This window comes from Plecotus auritus (assembly GCF_963455305.1).
Source record: "Plecotus auritus genome assembly, chromosome: 8".
Classification (NCBI taxonomy): Eukaryota; Metazoa; Chordata; class Mammalia; order Chiroptera; family Vespertilionidae; genus Plecotus; species Plecotus auritus.
Window position 1 is genome coordinate 162,597,681 of NC_137782.1, and position 14,792 is coordinate 162,612,472.

At 55.1% G+C, this 14,792-nt stretch overlaps 1 protein-coding gene across 2 annotated transcripts in view; it reads right to left on the bottom strand.

Annotated features, from left to right (window-relative positions):
* Positions 1–1,872: 1,872 nt before the first annotated feature.
* Positions 1,873–14,792, bottom strand: part of BABAM2 (BRISC and BRCA1 A complex member 2) — a 353,761-nt gene continuing 340,841 nt past the window's right edge. For both annotated transcript variants that reach the window (XM_080685108.1, XM_080685109.1), the window contains exon 12: positions 1,873–2,186. In XM_080685108.1, coding sequence (XP_080541234.1) covers positions 2,123–2,186 — 64 coding nt within the window. In that variant the 3' untranslated portion in view covers positions 1,873–2,122. The remainder of the gene's footprint in view (positions 2,187–14,792) is intronic.

Here is a 14,792-nt window from a genome sequence, read left to right on the forward strand (position 1 = left end):
CTGGGCTACCCACCTCCCCACCCCACAGTTGCCTCTGCTGGAACTGGAGCTGGGGACCCCTCCTGGGTCCGAGGTAAACCCTGACTCAGTCAGCTCTCGGCTCTGCAGGCAGCGAGCCCCTCCACGTCGGGAGGGCGGCCCAGCAATCCTAACTGTTAAGGAGCAGGGAGCAGGGAGCTTGGCACACAGGTGCGGGACAGTCAGCTGGCTGAGGGGTCATGACCCTTACTCAGCACAATCATCTGGGAGTGCTGTCAAATCCAGGGGCCGAGGCCTGGCGAGCGAGCTCCCATTCAGCACCCTGCGGGGCCCAGAGCAGGTCTCTAAACGCTCCCGGGAGAGTCGGAAGAGCTGAGTCCTTGTATAGCAGGGAGCAGGGACTTCCTCAAGGTCACCCAGCCAGCTAATGGCAGAGCTGGGGGTGGACCCTGGCCTATTCTGTCATGGGAATTCCCGAGGTTTCAGGGCCAGGGGCAAAGTACGCAGTGAGGGATCCGAGCTGGGCAGCCGTCCAGGTGGCCGAGCCGGGAGTCTGTCAGCTCTGCTCCGGCCTCTGAGAACATTCCTGGTGCCGAGAATCCAGGAGGGAGAGCCATGCCTCGCCAGTCCCCACGAAGGACTGCGCTGGGTCCCGTGCAGGCTCCTGGGGAAACTGGGCTCCCAGGTGAAAGCACGTGCGGCCCTGCACAGGGGGGGCCGCGTCACCTCCACCTGGGAGGCAGGTGGTTTAAGGAAGAGCAGGGGCAGCAGGGCAGCAGGGCAGCGCTGGGCCCTCACCTCTGTGGCAGGTCCCGCTTCCTTTCGTGAGAGCCTTCGGGCGGAAGAATGCCCCACTAAGCTGAGAATCTTGTAAAGCTGCCAAGCGGGCTGCTGCAGTCAGCTGGTGTGAGTGAGGGGAGCCGTGTGACCGAGTAGTGAGGCCTGGCTCCCGGCTCCCGGCTCCCAGCTCTGCTGCTGCTCTGGGAGACTCCCCAGCTCTGGGGCCTCAGTTCTCTGCTCTGTACCCTAGGCCAGTGGTCGGCAAACTCATTAGTCAACAGAGCCAAATATCAACAGTACAACGATGGAAATTGCTTTTGAGAGCCAAATTTTTTAAACATAAACTTCTTCTAATGCCACTTCTTCAAAATAGACTCACCCAGGCCGTGGTATTTTGTGGAAGAGCCACACTCAAGGGGCCAAAGAGCCGCATGTGGCTCGCGAGCCGCGGTTTGCCAACCACTGCCCTAGGGAGTCGCAGGGGGAGGGCCTGCGGTGCAAGCAAGATGACTCCTGAGACCCCGTCTGGCTCCGATAAGCCACACACTTAGGACCAATGGTCCTCGGCTCTGCTCCTGGACGGTGCAGAGCAGCCAGGTCTGAGCCCGGGTCACAGACGTGCCAGAGGTAACCCCGAGACCCCACTTTCAGGTGTAATTCCCTCAGTGCTGCAGGTGCCCCAAGAACTCTCCCGTCAGCGGAGGGAAGGGTGAGGGGGAGAGAGGGACGGACTCATCACACATTCAGCAAACTTTGACGATGGCCTCGGGGTCAGGATGGGCTGTGTACCAGTGCACACGGAGCTGTAGGGTGGGGAGGGGGTTGGTGCTGGGACCCAGTGGTTCTGAGCTGCAGCCTGGGCCTGGCTGAGTGGACGGCTGAAACCATGCAGGCTGGTCAGTTTGGTTCGGGCAGCACCTTTTCCAGTGGGACTGCCCCAGTGGGAAATGGTGGGAAATGTAAACCACACACACATACACACACACACACACACACACACACACACACACACACACACAGAGGGTTTAATCTTAACACAAGAGGTCTTAGGGACAAAGAATAAGGGTGTGTGCATTTATGATGTCTTACTTTCCCTGGAAAAATATTGCATCATGATGTTTGTGACTTTATTTCTTCCAATCAGGACTACACTGAAGGAAACAAAGGGAGAACCGAGGTGGGGGCTCGAGGAGGTCACCGCAGCCAGCCCCCAGCCTGGGCTCCAGGCGGGCTCGCGAAGCTGCTGTGTGGGGTTAAAATGCTGCCGTGAAGACGGTCCAAGTGGCTTCCAGGAAGCAGCCTGTGTGCTGACACGCATGTGGACAGAGCAGTCTGGCTGGCCACCGCTCCAGACTGGTGTTTCCTAGAGCTTTCCATTGGCAAACGCTGCCTCCTGGAACTGAGGGACAAAGGTTCTGAAATAAGCCCTGGTGGGAAAGAGGGGAGAGAAAACTGTGGTTAGCACAGACAGCTCGGAAAAGTGCAACGCGGAGCTTTCCACCTAACTCAGAACAGTTGCTCGTTATTGTTCAGGCATCTTGGGTTGGATTTTGCTTCCTGATGCAAAGCCTCTGGCTTTTGCCTAGGGAGGTGCATGCACTTCACTATTGTTCCGTCTGCACGGATCCTTAAAGGGCCTGTGCACAGACCTTCCTATGAGACATCAGTACTCAGCTCTGTCTGCTGTTTCCCAGGCCAAAGGCAAGGGCCTGTCCAAGCGACAAGCCAGAGGCTGACCACGCCAACCACCCGCCGTTCCCGTCATGTGAAACATGGAGAGGGTTGCACTTTTCACTCAGTTGGACCGTTGACTTCATGCAGACACAGAGGGTCTACTTAAAAGGATTTCTAAGTAACCCCTGGCCTCCATTTATTCCCAACCATATATGTAGCTTGGCCTCCTGGAAAGAAAGCCAGGCTGGGCATCAAAAGGACCCGCCCTCCCTGTCAGTCAAAGCCTCCTGCCAGGAGGGGCGCACCTTCTGCCGTTTGCCTCTCTGGCACTGGGATTCGAATCTGCAGAAGCAGGCCCTACGCTGCACATCAGGACAGGGGCACATGCTGGGCCCACCCTGTGCCGGGCACGGCATGGGTACCGGGCTGTGAGATGACACAGATATGGCACCTGCCACACAGGAGGTCTCGGTGCAGAGGAGACAGACACATACGTAACACCAACTGAGGTGGGAAGGGCCCTTACGGAGGTGCCAGGAGGCACCTACCTGGGGTGATCAGTGCAGGCGGAAGGGAGCAGGCATTACAGGGGTGCCCGGGAAAGACAGCAGGGGCAGTGGCTTGGGGGCAGAGGATGGCTTGCTGCGAGCTGGGAACCAAACGCAGTAAATGGAGGGAGAGGAAGCTAGACAGGTTGGGGTGGGCACCCCAGGCCTGGTTACCCAGGCTTGCCTCCTCCTTCTCTCTTCCACCCGACTCTTGTAAGAGCGGAGAAGTCATGCCGTACTTCTCCGGAAGTGGCTCTCCCAGAACTGCGGCGTGAACTAGGAAGGGCCACCAAGCAGACTCGCCACCAGTACTGCAAAGGCCTCATGCACTCCCCAGGGAGCCCGCAGTCCGCTTTATTTAGAGAGCAGTTCTAGCCCGGAGGTGAGAAGCGCCACAGGGAACAGAGGTGCTGGGGTCAGGAAAACCCGGGGGTCCTCCTGCAGAGACGGGGCCCTCCCTGATCACAGCACAGGGCAGTGATGGGTGGCCCCTGTCTGCCCCCAGCACCAAGTCAACCAACACCCTCTGGAATGTCACACTTTGCTCTGCTCAGTCCCACCTCCGTAGCCTCTGCAGCACTTAACCAGTGACCCCCCTCACCTCTTTCCCTCTTTCGGGGAGACATGAGTACCACAGAGCTCCCCACTCCCAGACCAGCTCTCCCCCGGGGTCTCCTCCATCCTGCCCTGCCTCCACGCCCCAGGCTCAGCCTGCCCACACCGCCGACACCACGGGCAGCAGAGACCCGCCCCGTCTGGGTCTCCAGCCCCATTTCTCCCCCAGACTTCAGTCCTGGGGCCTGCTGTCTCTCTGCCATTCAGCGTGTTTGTTCCCGAAGAAGTGCTCCCCACTCTTCGATACTTGCAAGTGCTCAGGCCCATTTGTACGTCTGTTCCCACCTCTCCCCAGGCCCTGGGGTGGACTCACCCTGTAGGTCCTCCCTCTTCCTCCCAAATGTCCCCTCCTTCCTGACACCCTCTGGCTCTCGGTCTTGTTACCTTTCAACAAAACCGCTGCAGGAGCGGTTTCTCGCTGGACACAGGCCTACTTCACCTCTGCGTCACCACCGACCGAGAATCTTCTCGCCCCCAAACTGCAGCCGCACTCAGGGATTTCCACTCTGGCTCCACAACACTCTAAAGAAGGTCCCCCTCACCCCCTTTACATTTTTGGGATCTTGCCCCCCTCTCCCCGCCCCCTTTGAGAAGCTAAGAAAGCTAAGGGTCCTCTCCCAGCAAAGCTGCAGGTGAGTCTCCCCACTGTGATGTCTCGTGTAGCTGGGTATGTCGGGCCCTGGGAAACCCGTCACGGTCCTGGGTGTGACCTCCGCCCTCCAATCCGGCCACTGCTCTCCCCTCACGCGGGGCATTTTCCACCCCGGGGCCTTTTCCACGCTCAGGCCAAAGGCCCTGCTCCCAGCAAGTCCTCCCCGGCCTCCGGCCGGTCCTGTCCCTGCACGTGGACACCATGCCTCTCCCAGGGCATCGGTCACGCACACGCACGTCTCACCTGCTGGGCTGCCTGCCAGCCCTAGAAAGCCAAGAGCACGTCCCTTCCCGGTGACCCCACACCCCTGCCCACTGCGCACTCAGAGGCCCTTGGTGGCTGTCGTTAAGTGACTACTGAGGGCCGCCCGGTTGCAAGCAGTTAAGGCGTGCCCATTACATGCTGTTTAAGAAGGTGAGAGACGGCACCCAGAAGCACAGGGATGCTCATACTCAGGTACTGGAGAAGAAAAGGTCGTCCACTCTCAAACTTTGAACTATGTCAACCATTAGTGAGAAAGAAAGATCAACCCCTCCTTCATCCTCATCTTGCTAACACGGTCCGAACTGTCACCTTCTCTGAGACTTCAGACCCCAAGCGCTTACCCACCCCCTGCACATGCCTCTCCTGGTCCTCATGGAGCAGGGGGGTGCCGGGATGAAGCAGAGGAGACACCCCCTGATGAGGAGGGGACAGGCCAAGAGACAGCGTGGAGGAGGAACGAGCAGCCCTGGTTTTCTTGGGGAACTTCTGGGGGCAGGGGCTGCTCCTTGTGGTCAAGAGGGAGCACGCCTTACAGCAAGCTCCTTCCTGCTTCCGACAGCTCTGCCGGCTCCCGTTCTGCCCCGGGCTTTCCCGCCAGCCCTCCCGCGTGGCCTGGAGGGAAGAGCCTGGAGAAGGCTACTCACAGGCACAAGACCACCAGCCTGCAGCCGCTCAGCACCTCGTGAAGTCGGGTAAAGGGAGGGGAAATCACGATGGCTCCCAGCCATAGAAAGATTTTTTCAAGCGCTTTCATTTCTTCCACGTTTTTATTGGAGAAAATGGAGAGCTGCCTGAGTATATACTGCCATCAGCACCTTTAAAAACCTCTTTAACCCAGAGACAAAGTGTATGTAAGCTTTGGAAGTGTTCTAGGGTCGGGAGGGCAGGCCTCGCCTCCCCATTGACCAGCCAAGACTGCAGACAGGAAAGGGACCCGCGGCAGCCGGCTCCTCGTTCTCACACTGGAGTTTATTTTTAGATGAACTGGAGCTCAACATGCCTTAGGACGAGGGAAGGTTCTGATCCTTTGTTTATCCCCGGCCCTTTGCACCCGGTTTTACAAAATCAGAACTCAGTGCAATGCCAGGGTCTGAGGCTAGGAGAATAAATGGAAGGTTTTCCATGACTTGGAGCGGGTCTGGCTCCTGGCTCAGGTCTCAGCTCGCAGGCACAGCAGGGGCTGAGCAGACAGACTCTGGGGAGGAGGGGTTGGGGAACTGAGATGCTCAGAGGGTCTACTCTTCTGCATCTTGGATCCAGGGTTAAATCTCTTCTCTGGGCTCATCTATAAAGCAGGGAGCCGAGCCTGGTGACCTCCGGGGCCCTGCAGCTGGCAGGCTGTGATGGACGGGCAGTGCGCAGGGGCTCTGGAGCCCGCCACACCTGCCTTACTGGCATATCTCTTGGGCAAGAGACCCCCTTTTCAGTTTTAGTTTCATCACCTATGAAGGAGAGGAATAATACCCACCTTAAGGGTCAATGCTCATGAGGAGTGAGACTTGGCCTGGTGCCTGTCATAACAGATGATCAATAGATGCCAACTGTTACCAAGGGACCGAGGTGGGTCTGGGAGGAAGAGGCTGCGAGTCTGTGGGGACAGTCAGACCCTGTGTGGAGAGGTCCCAGGGTCACTGCCCTCAGTTCATCATTTCCCCGCGGCATCGGGGATCACTGTTCACTGTCACACTGAGTCGGCAGGTGGAGGCACGGAGATGGCCGGCCTCAGGGTGAACATCCAGCAAAGTCGCTAGGACACTGTGCATCTCAAATCCAGTGCAGAGCTGCTGGGGACACGTGTGGCGTCTCGGGGTTAGCCCTGCAGTGGAGGCGCCTGCAGGCCCTGCTGGCTCCTGCCAGCCTGCTGGGTGCTCCTATTGGCCGGGGGGAATTGATGCTATGGATTGGAGGGCATTTAAGAATCATGGGGCTCTGACTGCCCATGGTGGGGGCATTGAAGCTGGCCTCAAATCGACCATTTTCTGGTCAGGATAGTATGTATCATAAAGGGGAGACAGTGGGGAAGTGGAAAAAGCACTGAACCACGAAGCAGAAGACATGGGTTCTAGTCCCCACCCCGGCTTGTTGGTCACTGGAAACTGGGACTCACTTTCTTCAGCTATAACTACATTTGTACTTGACGTTCTCTAAGTGCCATCCAGTTATGGCTCTAAGATATCCATGTGACCTTGTGTACGCCACTTGACCTCACTGTGTCTTGATTCTTCCTCTGTTAAATCAGGGCACCAGCCAAGCCAGGGTCCAATGTGTCGTAAGTGGTGACCGTGTGCAAGGTGGCGAGGTGGGGCGGTAGTTATCGCCATCATCAGGGATACTTCTGCACAAATGGGGCGGGGTCAGTGAGGGACACTGCAGAGCCCTGAGCAGAAGGTGGTGGTACCCCAGGCAGTTCCTGTGCGGGATGGAAGGCCTGGGCCGGCCCTCTGCCCTCCCTTGAGAGGAGGCCTGGAGTGAGGAAGCCGGAGTAAGTTGACAAGGGAAACAACGCATGAGAAATTCAATAGTCCCCGGGTCTGGGGAAGGAGCTCTAGGCCCCTAAAGAGAGTTACAGGGAGCCGTAGGAGCATCCTCAGAGGCCTTGAGGAAGGCACTTAGGAATCTTTGTTCAACGAGGTCTCAGCAGCAGGGGTTTTCCCTACTGGAGTTAGTTTTTAATTTATTAAATGAAACTTTGCAAAAGAACAAAAGTCCATGAAGTCAACATCTGAAAATCTGAATTAGTACAGCTTTAAGGAAGTGAAAATAAAAACAGGCTATAGAGCCCAAGGAGGTGGACTCTGGGAAGGGAAGGAGCGGCTGCGCGGGCACGGCTGCCACTCACACCAGCTCCCATCTGCCAGTGGGAAACAAGCTTAGCAGGTTCACTGAGATGCCTGATGATGCCACTCCGACCCCAGGGCCCCCGAGCACATCTCACAGGAGCACGGCCGGCCGTGTGGAGGGCCCTATGGTTTTGCCGCCTTTAGCCTCGCTCACGTAGGACCTGTTATTCTGCAAGGGCCTAAACAATTGCCTTCTTCCACAACAGGACCAAAAGTAGACTTTCTGGGATCCAAAAATACTTTTCTCTGGACAACCATAGATGAGCTGTATGATGTTGGCCAGAGTCAGGCCAACGCGGTGGCGGGGTGGGTGGGAGGAGTGGTTCGGGGACACGACCCTCATTGTCAGGAAACCAAGAACGAATAAATCAAGTCAGAATTCATTTTGGCAAATAGAGGCAAGTTCCCAAACATCCAAGGCTCATTTCTTTTTCCAGTTTTCTTCGGCAGCGGTGACTTAACTGGCACATGTTTTCAATCAGTCATATGAAGACTGACTGTGGTCTGCAAATCAAAGCAGTCCTGTAAATAGTGAATGACTAGTCCCGCTAATCATGCCTCGTGGTCTAGTCCTCATTGTCATGAACGGCCACTGCAAATACTGACTCACTTGGGGTTCCTCTCCCCGTGTCAAAGGGGGTCATCCTTATAATAGGTCTCCACAGAGACCGGTTCTGCTTCAGTGCCCTTTACCCCATCCCTCCGAAGGCCCCCGTGCAGACTGCCCACCACCTCTGGGCGGCCTGGTGAGCCAGTGCCTGGCGCAATGGGCGCTTATTTTGCAGCTGTGCCCCGGGCGATGTCAGCCTGGCGCTCTAGTGTGGGCTTTAGGAACAAACAAGTGCTGGTAATGAGCTCACACCCACAGTCTCCCTAAATGTGCCAACCCCTGAGCAGGCCTGGTTCATGTTCAGGGGCCCAAACTTTCAAATCAAGAACATGAACACGCGACACAAAGGCTTGGTCTCATACTGAGCAGAAAATACCCCAAGCTCGGGGTCCGGCGGCGCCCTGGTCCTGAGCTGGAATCGACCTCCCCTCTGCTGGATTCCAGGCACGTGACCCCCACCTCGGCCCAGACGGTCTGCACTGATCTGAGATGTACAGACTGGTGCCTAGACTACGTCTTATGCAGCTCGGGCTCCTCGCTGGCCATGTGGCTGCGGCTGAAATCTCAGTATGTGCTGAATTAAATCAAAAGCTGTCTAGGACTTCCATAAACAACCAACTGGGATCCAATATAGACATCAAAGAATTGGGATGAAATCTGGCTCCTTCTAAAACATAGGGTATTTTCAAATGCTTTTCTAAACTGGTCAAATTACCTACTATTTCTCTCTCCTGAGGCACTTCATGGAGTCCCCCGAGCCCGGCCAGTTCCTTGGGATACAGCCGCTTGCGCCTCCCCTACATCTTCAGGGGTATCTGCGCCAGGGACCCCAGGGCAGAGCTGCAGCCCTGTGCTCATTTTGTCTCCCCATCTGCGCCTCCAGGTGTGCCTCCGGTGGCAGGTACGTTGGCAGCGGGCACCTCAAGTCCTCTGCTCAGTCTGCCCAGGGCTGCACGAGCAGGAGCTCAGCACAGGTTCCTGCTGATGGTCACACAGATGCCTGGGCAGGATGCCGGGTGGCTACACAGGCCCGGCCGGGAGGAGGGCTCCTGTGCAGGCCACCTGTGCTGGACGGTGAGGGGGAAGCTGCCGCCTGTCCAGTGATGGTGAGTCACCGCCAAGATCACAAATTACCCTCGCCGTCTTAGTCAGCAACAGGGGAAAAACCAAAGGATGGACCTCAAAGAGGAAGTGCTAGGGTCCCCGCAGAGCTGACCACGCGGAGCGTGGATCCCGGCCACTGTGGGGTCCAGGCCCCAAGTCACACTCTGGTGGGAGGTGCCCCAAGGCCTCTGCTCAGCCTTGCCAGGCACCTGCCTCCACGGAAGGGCCAGGTTCCCCACGGGCTGATGGAACACTTCGGAGACCATCTCTTTGGGGCATAAAACCACCCTCTCCTTCCCTGAGAGCCTCTCTGGCTTCTGTGTTGTTTGCTGGCTGTCCCTTGGTTTCTCCCCTGGACTCTCAGCATCCAGGGGCTGCAGCTCATGCTGCCCGCAGCGCCTCGGGCCCCACCTCTGTCTTTTGGGCACAGCGTTTGGTCACTCCAGCTCTCTGGGTACTTACCCTCCTAGCTGGGTGCTCACAGATACCCTGAAGATGTAGGGGAGGGGCACACGATGGCATGGTCCCTCTTCTTTTCCCTGTAATCCCCTGGCTGGCAGCTGAAACAATCTCCCCAGATGCCTGGCTCCCGGCTTACAGGTGGAAAAGCAGCCACTCCAGATAAAGAAACTGCCAGAGGCTGCCCTCCCAGCTGGCGTCCCGGCCCTTGGGGGGCTGGCTGGGCGGTGTTTCATGGCAGGCTGGCAGGAGGGCAGGACTTGGGCAGGTGGAGGGCCCATATGCCAGTTACAGAGAGAGAGGGCAGAAAGGAAGGACAGAAAGGAAAGGAGGCTCATACATCCACTGTGGGCAAGTGATTATCCACACCTGGTATCAACTAGGCCTGTGCAAATGACGGGTGTAACTCACGAGTGCTGTGAAATCGATTTAGTGGGTCCTGAAGAGCATTGAAACAAAGTTAAATAGAAGAAGAGTGCATCACATGTGCAAGGAGAAATATTTTTGTGTGAAACATTTGTTTCCGGTCTACATACTGGATTAGGATAGAAAATAAGCGTCTTCCTGTGGAATGTGGTAATAGGCTGGATGCTGGGAGCGTAAAGGAAGGGAGGTGCCTACTACTCGCCAGACATCGCTGCCACCAGTGAGGTATTATTGGCTCTCTTTTTGCCAATGAGCAATCTACGATTCAGAGAGGCAGAGTAACTCAGCGAGGATCGCACACCTGGTGGTGGCAGTGCTATCTGTGACCCAGCGCTGCTGGACTTGAACGCTCACCGTCTTTCCTCACGGCCAGGATCTCCAGGGAGAGAGCACGGGAGTGAGCGGGATCCACACTGAATCACGCTGCCACTTGCGCATCCGCACAAGGAAGGAGGGACATAGGAGGTATCTAATTTTTTTTTTATTTGGTGATCCTCTCCCTCCCAAACAACATCTTAGTTGGTTTTTAGTTTCCTCCATTAAAGCTGGAATTACCAACAGCCAGGGAGTGAACTTCGAGAGCTGTTTATTGCCAACTCCTGTTACACCCACATTTGCTCTTACAACCCCTTCTAGGGGTCCTCCCTCTTGTAGGTTTGCGTGTCGGAGGTGGTGTCTTGATTCCTCTCTAGGAACCTGTGTTGGGTGGCTTTTCAGTAGAATTACGACTGTGGTAACAATGGGCCACAGGGATGAACTGACTCCCTCACTCTCGCTTGCCCATCTGGTTCCGGAGGCACTAAGGCACCTGGAAGAATGAGGCCTCTGAGGGCGGGGGAGAGGGGAGAAAGAGCAGGACGGGCAGCGCAATTCACCAGGCGCACACGGAGGCACCGTGAGTGCCCTCCAAATGCTGGGCCCAGGAGGGGGTCCTTTAACATGGAGTCCATGTGGCATCCCAAGACCCGGGTTGCTGAGCACTACTACGTCGGTAAAGTGCTTTAAAATGGTAAGTATTGTTATCCCAGAGCACTGAGCTGTGGCCTAGAACTGGGGAGGCCTGACTTGTGCTTTTGGCTCACTTGTTACCCTATGTGACCTGGTGAGCGTTCACCTCGCAGTGTCCTAGAGGGATGACTTCCTAGGTCACTTCCAGGTCCAATGTACTATTATCCATTATTCTCACTATTGTTTTGGTATCAATCCAACCACTTTAGCCAGAGACAGTTTCCTAAGTGGAAGCAATAATTAACAAATGACCTCTTCGCTGTGCTTTGCTAAAGGTGTTCCCTCAAGAGTGTTACTAAGCATCGTCAAAGACATTGCACATGTGTGAGGTTTTCATCCATCTTTCCTTTGTCACCAGATAAGACCCCAAGAATGGATGGCCAACATCCATCCTGGCCATTTTCCTTCCACCCTTCAGACCAGCGACAACCACTCACTCACTCATTCATGCTTAGCTCCTCTGCCAGTAAAGGATTGGCTCCTGCAGGGGCCAAGGAATGAACCCGAGCAGGGCCCCGCCCTCAGAGGACACACACACTTGACTCCCAGAGCAGGGAGCTCCTGCTAACCCTGGCCAGGAGTCGGGGGTTCACTTTCAGTCATGGGCCAGCCCTCCTCGCCAGCTCCTTCTTACCACCATTGCTCTGAACAAGCAGAGCAAATTTTCTGCCTGGGGTTCACTTTCTTTTCTGCTCAGAGCTAAACCAGGGCATTATCCAGCAGGCCAGACGTCTAGCACCTTTAATGACAATAATAATAATTTGCATTTATACAAGGCCTTTCATCGGGGGATCTTAAAGTGCATCACAAACAATAATTAATTCCCTTTTGCAACTCTGGGAACCAGCTAAGTAGGAGTCCCTTCACTTTGCAGGTAAAGGGTACTTTCCTGAACCATGCAACATGTTGGGGGGCTCCCTACCTACCCCAAACCTACCCACCCTCAAGGCCTGGCATGAGCGCAGCAGGCCCTCCACAGAGTCTGCCAACCCCAGCCCACAGTCCTTTGTCCTGCCTCTGAAGCTCCATAGCGTGACCTGCTGAACCACTCATTTCGTACGAATGGGAAACACTCCCAGTGGGAAGAGATCGCAGGACCTTGTCCAGGACAGGACTTGCCCCAACAGCACTGCTGAGGGGTGACCTCAGGCCTTTGCCTGAGGATCCTTTGTAAGGGACAGCTCATTACTTACAGGCATTTCTAGGTTATCAAGTTCTTCCTTCTCCTGAACTGAAACCTGTTCCCTGGAAACCCCCACCCATGGGCCTTCCTTTGCCTTCTTGAACAAACAATCCTAACTAAATTGCCTGCGGTTGCTGGTCGATTTCTCTTGTATACACGCTGTTGACTTACGCGATCAGCCTTGGGCGGAGGTTCAGTGGGGCCTTGTGAACTGAATGTGAGGGGCAGCTGGGCCTCCATTACATGCTCTGGGCTCCAAGGCCAGGCGGCCGTCCGAGCCACAGGCAGGTGCTCGTCGAGTGCTGCTGCTCTGGGTCCCTGGGGCCCAGCGTTGACTGTAGTTCAGTAGATTCCAGAGGCTTCTGTGTTCCTCTCTGGGGGCTACACCTCAGCAACACAGCAATCCCCTAATTTTCTGCTAAATGACTGATAAATGAATAAACTGACCTTCTTTCTTTCCTAAATCTATTCTTAAGTCCAGGCAATGACTGGTTCCAGGGGCCGGTTTTGGAGGCTAAGCCAGACATAACTTCTTCGGCTCTTTTTTCTTTTTGTACCCTTTATTAGGATAAATTCTTGGTGCTAAACCTCAGAGGGATGCATTGATGCTGAGCTGAGAACCAACATGAGGACAGAGCTCCATGATCTTCCCCAAGGAGCTAGAGGCAACGGAGGCCTCGGGATTGGGGCAGGCCAGAGGACAAATGAAATCCTTTATAATTTTACTAGAGGCCCGATGCACGAAATTCGTGCAAGGGGCTCAGCCCTTGCAGCTCTGGCTTCCTCCAGAAGGTCATCTGGAAGGATGTCCGGAAGGTCGTTCGGCTGTCCGGTCTAATTAGCATATTATGCTTTTATTATTATAGATTTCAAAAAGCCAGATCTCCTGAGGAAACCAACAACTCCTTGAATGAGTCTGGGTCCTTGCTAGTGGCTTTATGCCTCTGAAAGACACCGCCCTCCCTCTGCCAGGAGTCCTTGGTTCGGGTGAGACTTTTCTCCGGTGGCTGACCCTGGAAGGAATTCCCAGTGTGCGTGGAGGCTAGTGTCTTCCTAAACCTTGTGCCCTGGGAGCATGGGGTCTGGTTTGTGGTGATGGAGCCTCATTCTGCTTTGATTTCACATGATTCCTGCTTTCTGGCCTAGAATCAGGAGTGATCATTTTTAGCTTAGATTTGGTCTGGGTCATTGATCTGGGGGATTCTTGGGAGGAGAAAAATGGAGTAGAGAGGGAGCCTGCCAGGGTCATTCTGTGGCAAGGAGAATGCCCTGTAACCATTCCCACCCAGTTCTGAGGGAAGAGCATGATTTCGGAGTCCGAGAGAACTGAATTCCAATATGGCTCTGTCATTTACTACCCTGTGTGTCTTAGAAAGTTGCTCCTTGAGTCTCCATGTATTTCTCTCCAATGTACCCAGAGGACTCATGGGGTATTGTGAGGCAACAGGCCAGGCACATGGTAAGAACTCAAACCACATTCATTTCCTTTCCTTCTGCCCTCCACTCCCACCTCATAGCTACATCAGCACTCTGTGAGGAACTCCATGTCACATTAACTCAACAACCATCTATAGAATGGCTCCTGTTTACGAGGAGGCCTGGGACACTGGGACCACTGCCTGACCTAGTGCCTGTACCTAGTAAGCGTTCAGTAGCTGTTAAATGAGTAAATGAATTAACTTCATACTTGGTATTTCATAATATGCTTTCAAAATCACCTCGTTTTAATTCAAGCAACAATCCTGTCCATGAAAGACGAATGTGGTAAAGGCAGAGTGGGGTCTGGATACGGGCTAGTGCCCCTCAACAGCACATGTCTGCCCTGGAGGGTCTTCTATGCCTTCTGTGGCCACAGGCTTGGAGCAGAAAGGGCTTGGCTCTGGGCCCCCCAAATTCCACTAGAAGGGTTCTGGGGCCCCCACATTCCACTAGAAGGGCTCTGGGGCCCCCATGTTCTACTAGAAGGGCCCTGCTGAGTCCTGCTCTGAACCCCCTGTCTGGCCGTAGCATCTGTAGCTAAAAGCGAGGGGCATATTATGAGTTTGGTGGCTTAAAGTGGTAAGTTTTTAAAATAGAAAACATATGCTAACTGGGGGATTTCTTTCCCTCAGGCCTGGGCCCCTGGTGCCCCGCTAGCGTTCAGGGCTAATCCCCATGTGGACTCCACTGATGCCCACATCCCACCCTCCAGCCTCCCTCTCCTATCTTTTAGGGCAGTGGTCGGCAAACGGCGGCTCGCGAGCCACATGTGGCTCGCGAGCCGCCGTTTGCCGCTCTGTTGACTAATGAGTTTGCCGACCACTGACCTAGACACTCGATTCCAATAATTACAGGCTGTTGTTGTTCCTTGTGATTGAGCCCCTATCCCGGTGGTCAGCAAACTCATTAGTCAACAGAGCGGCAAACCGCGGCTCACGAGCCACATGTGGCTTGCGAGCCGCAGTTTGCCGACCACTGTTTTAGGGCACAGCGAGAAGTGCTTTTGCCCATAGGACTCTCACTGCTCCTTAGCATCATGCTCTGCACATAAATTTTAGGGGCTCAAAGCCATGGCAAACTACATTCCTTCTTGCTCCCAGTAGCCTTTCGGAACCAAGAAAGGGGACTGGAAGCAGTGTTGACTCCTTGGCTCCCATGGGCTCCCAGCCTC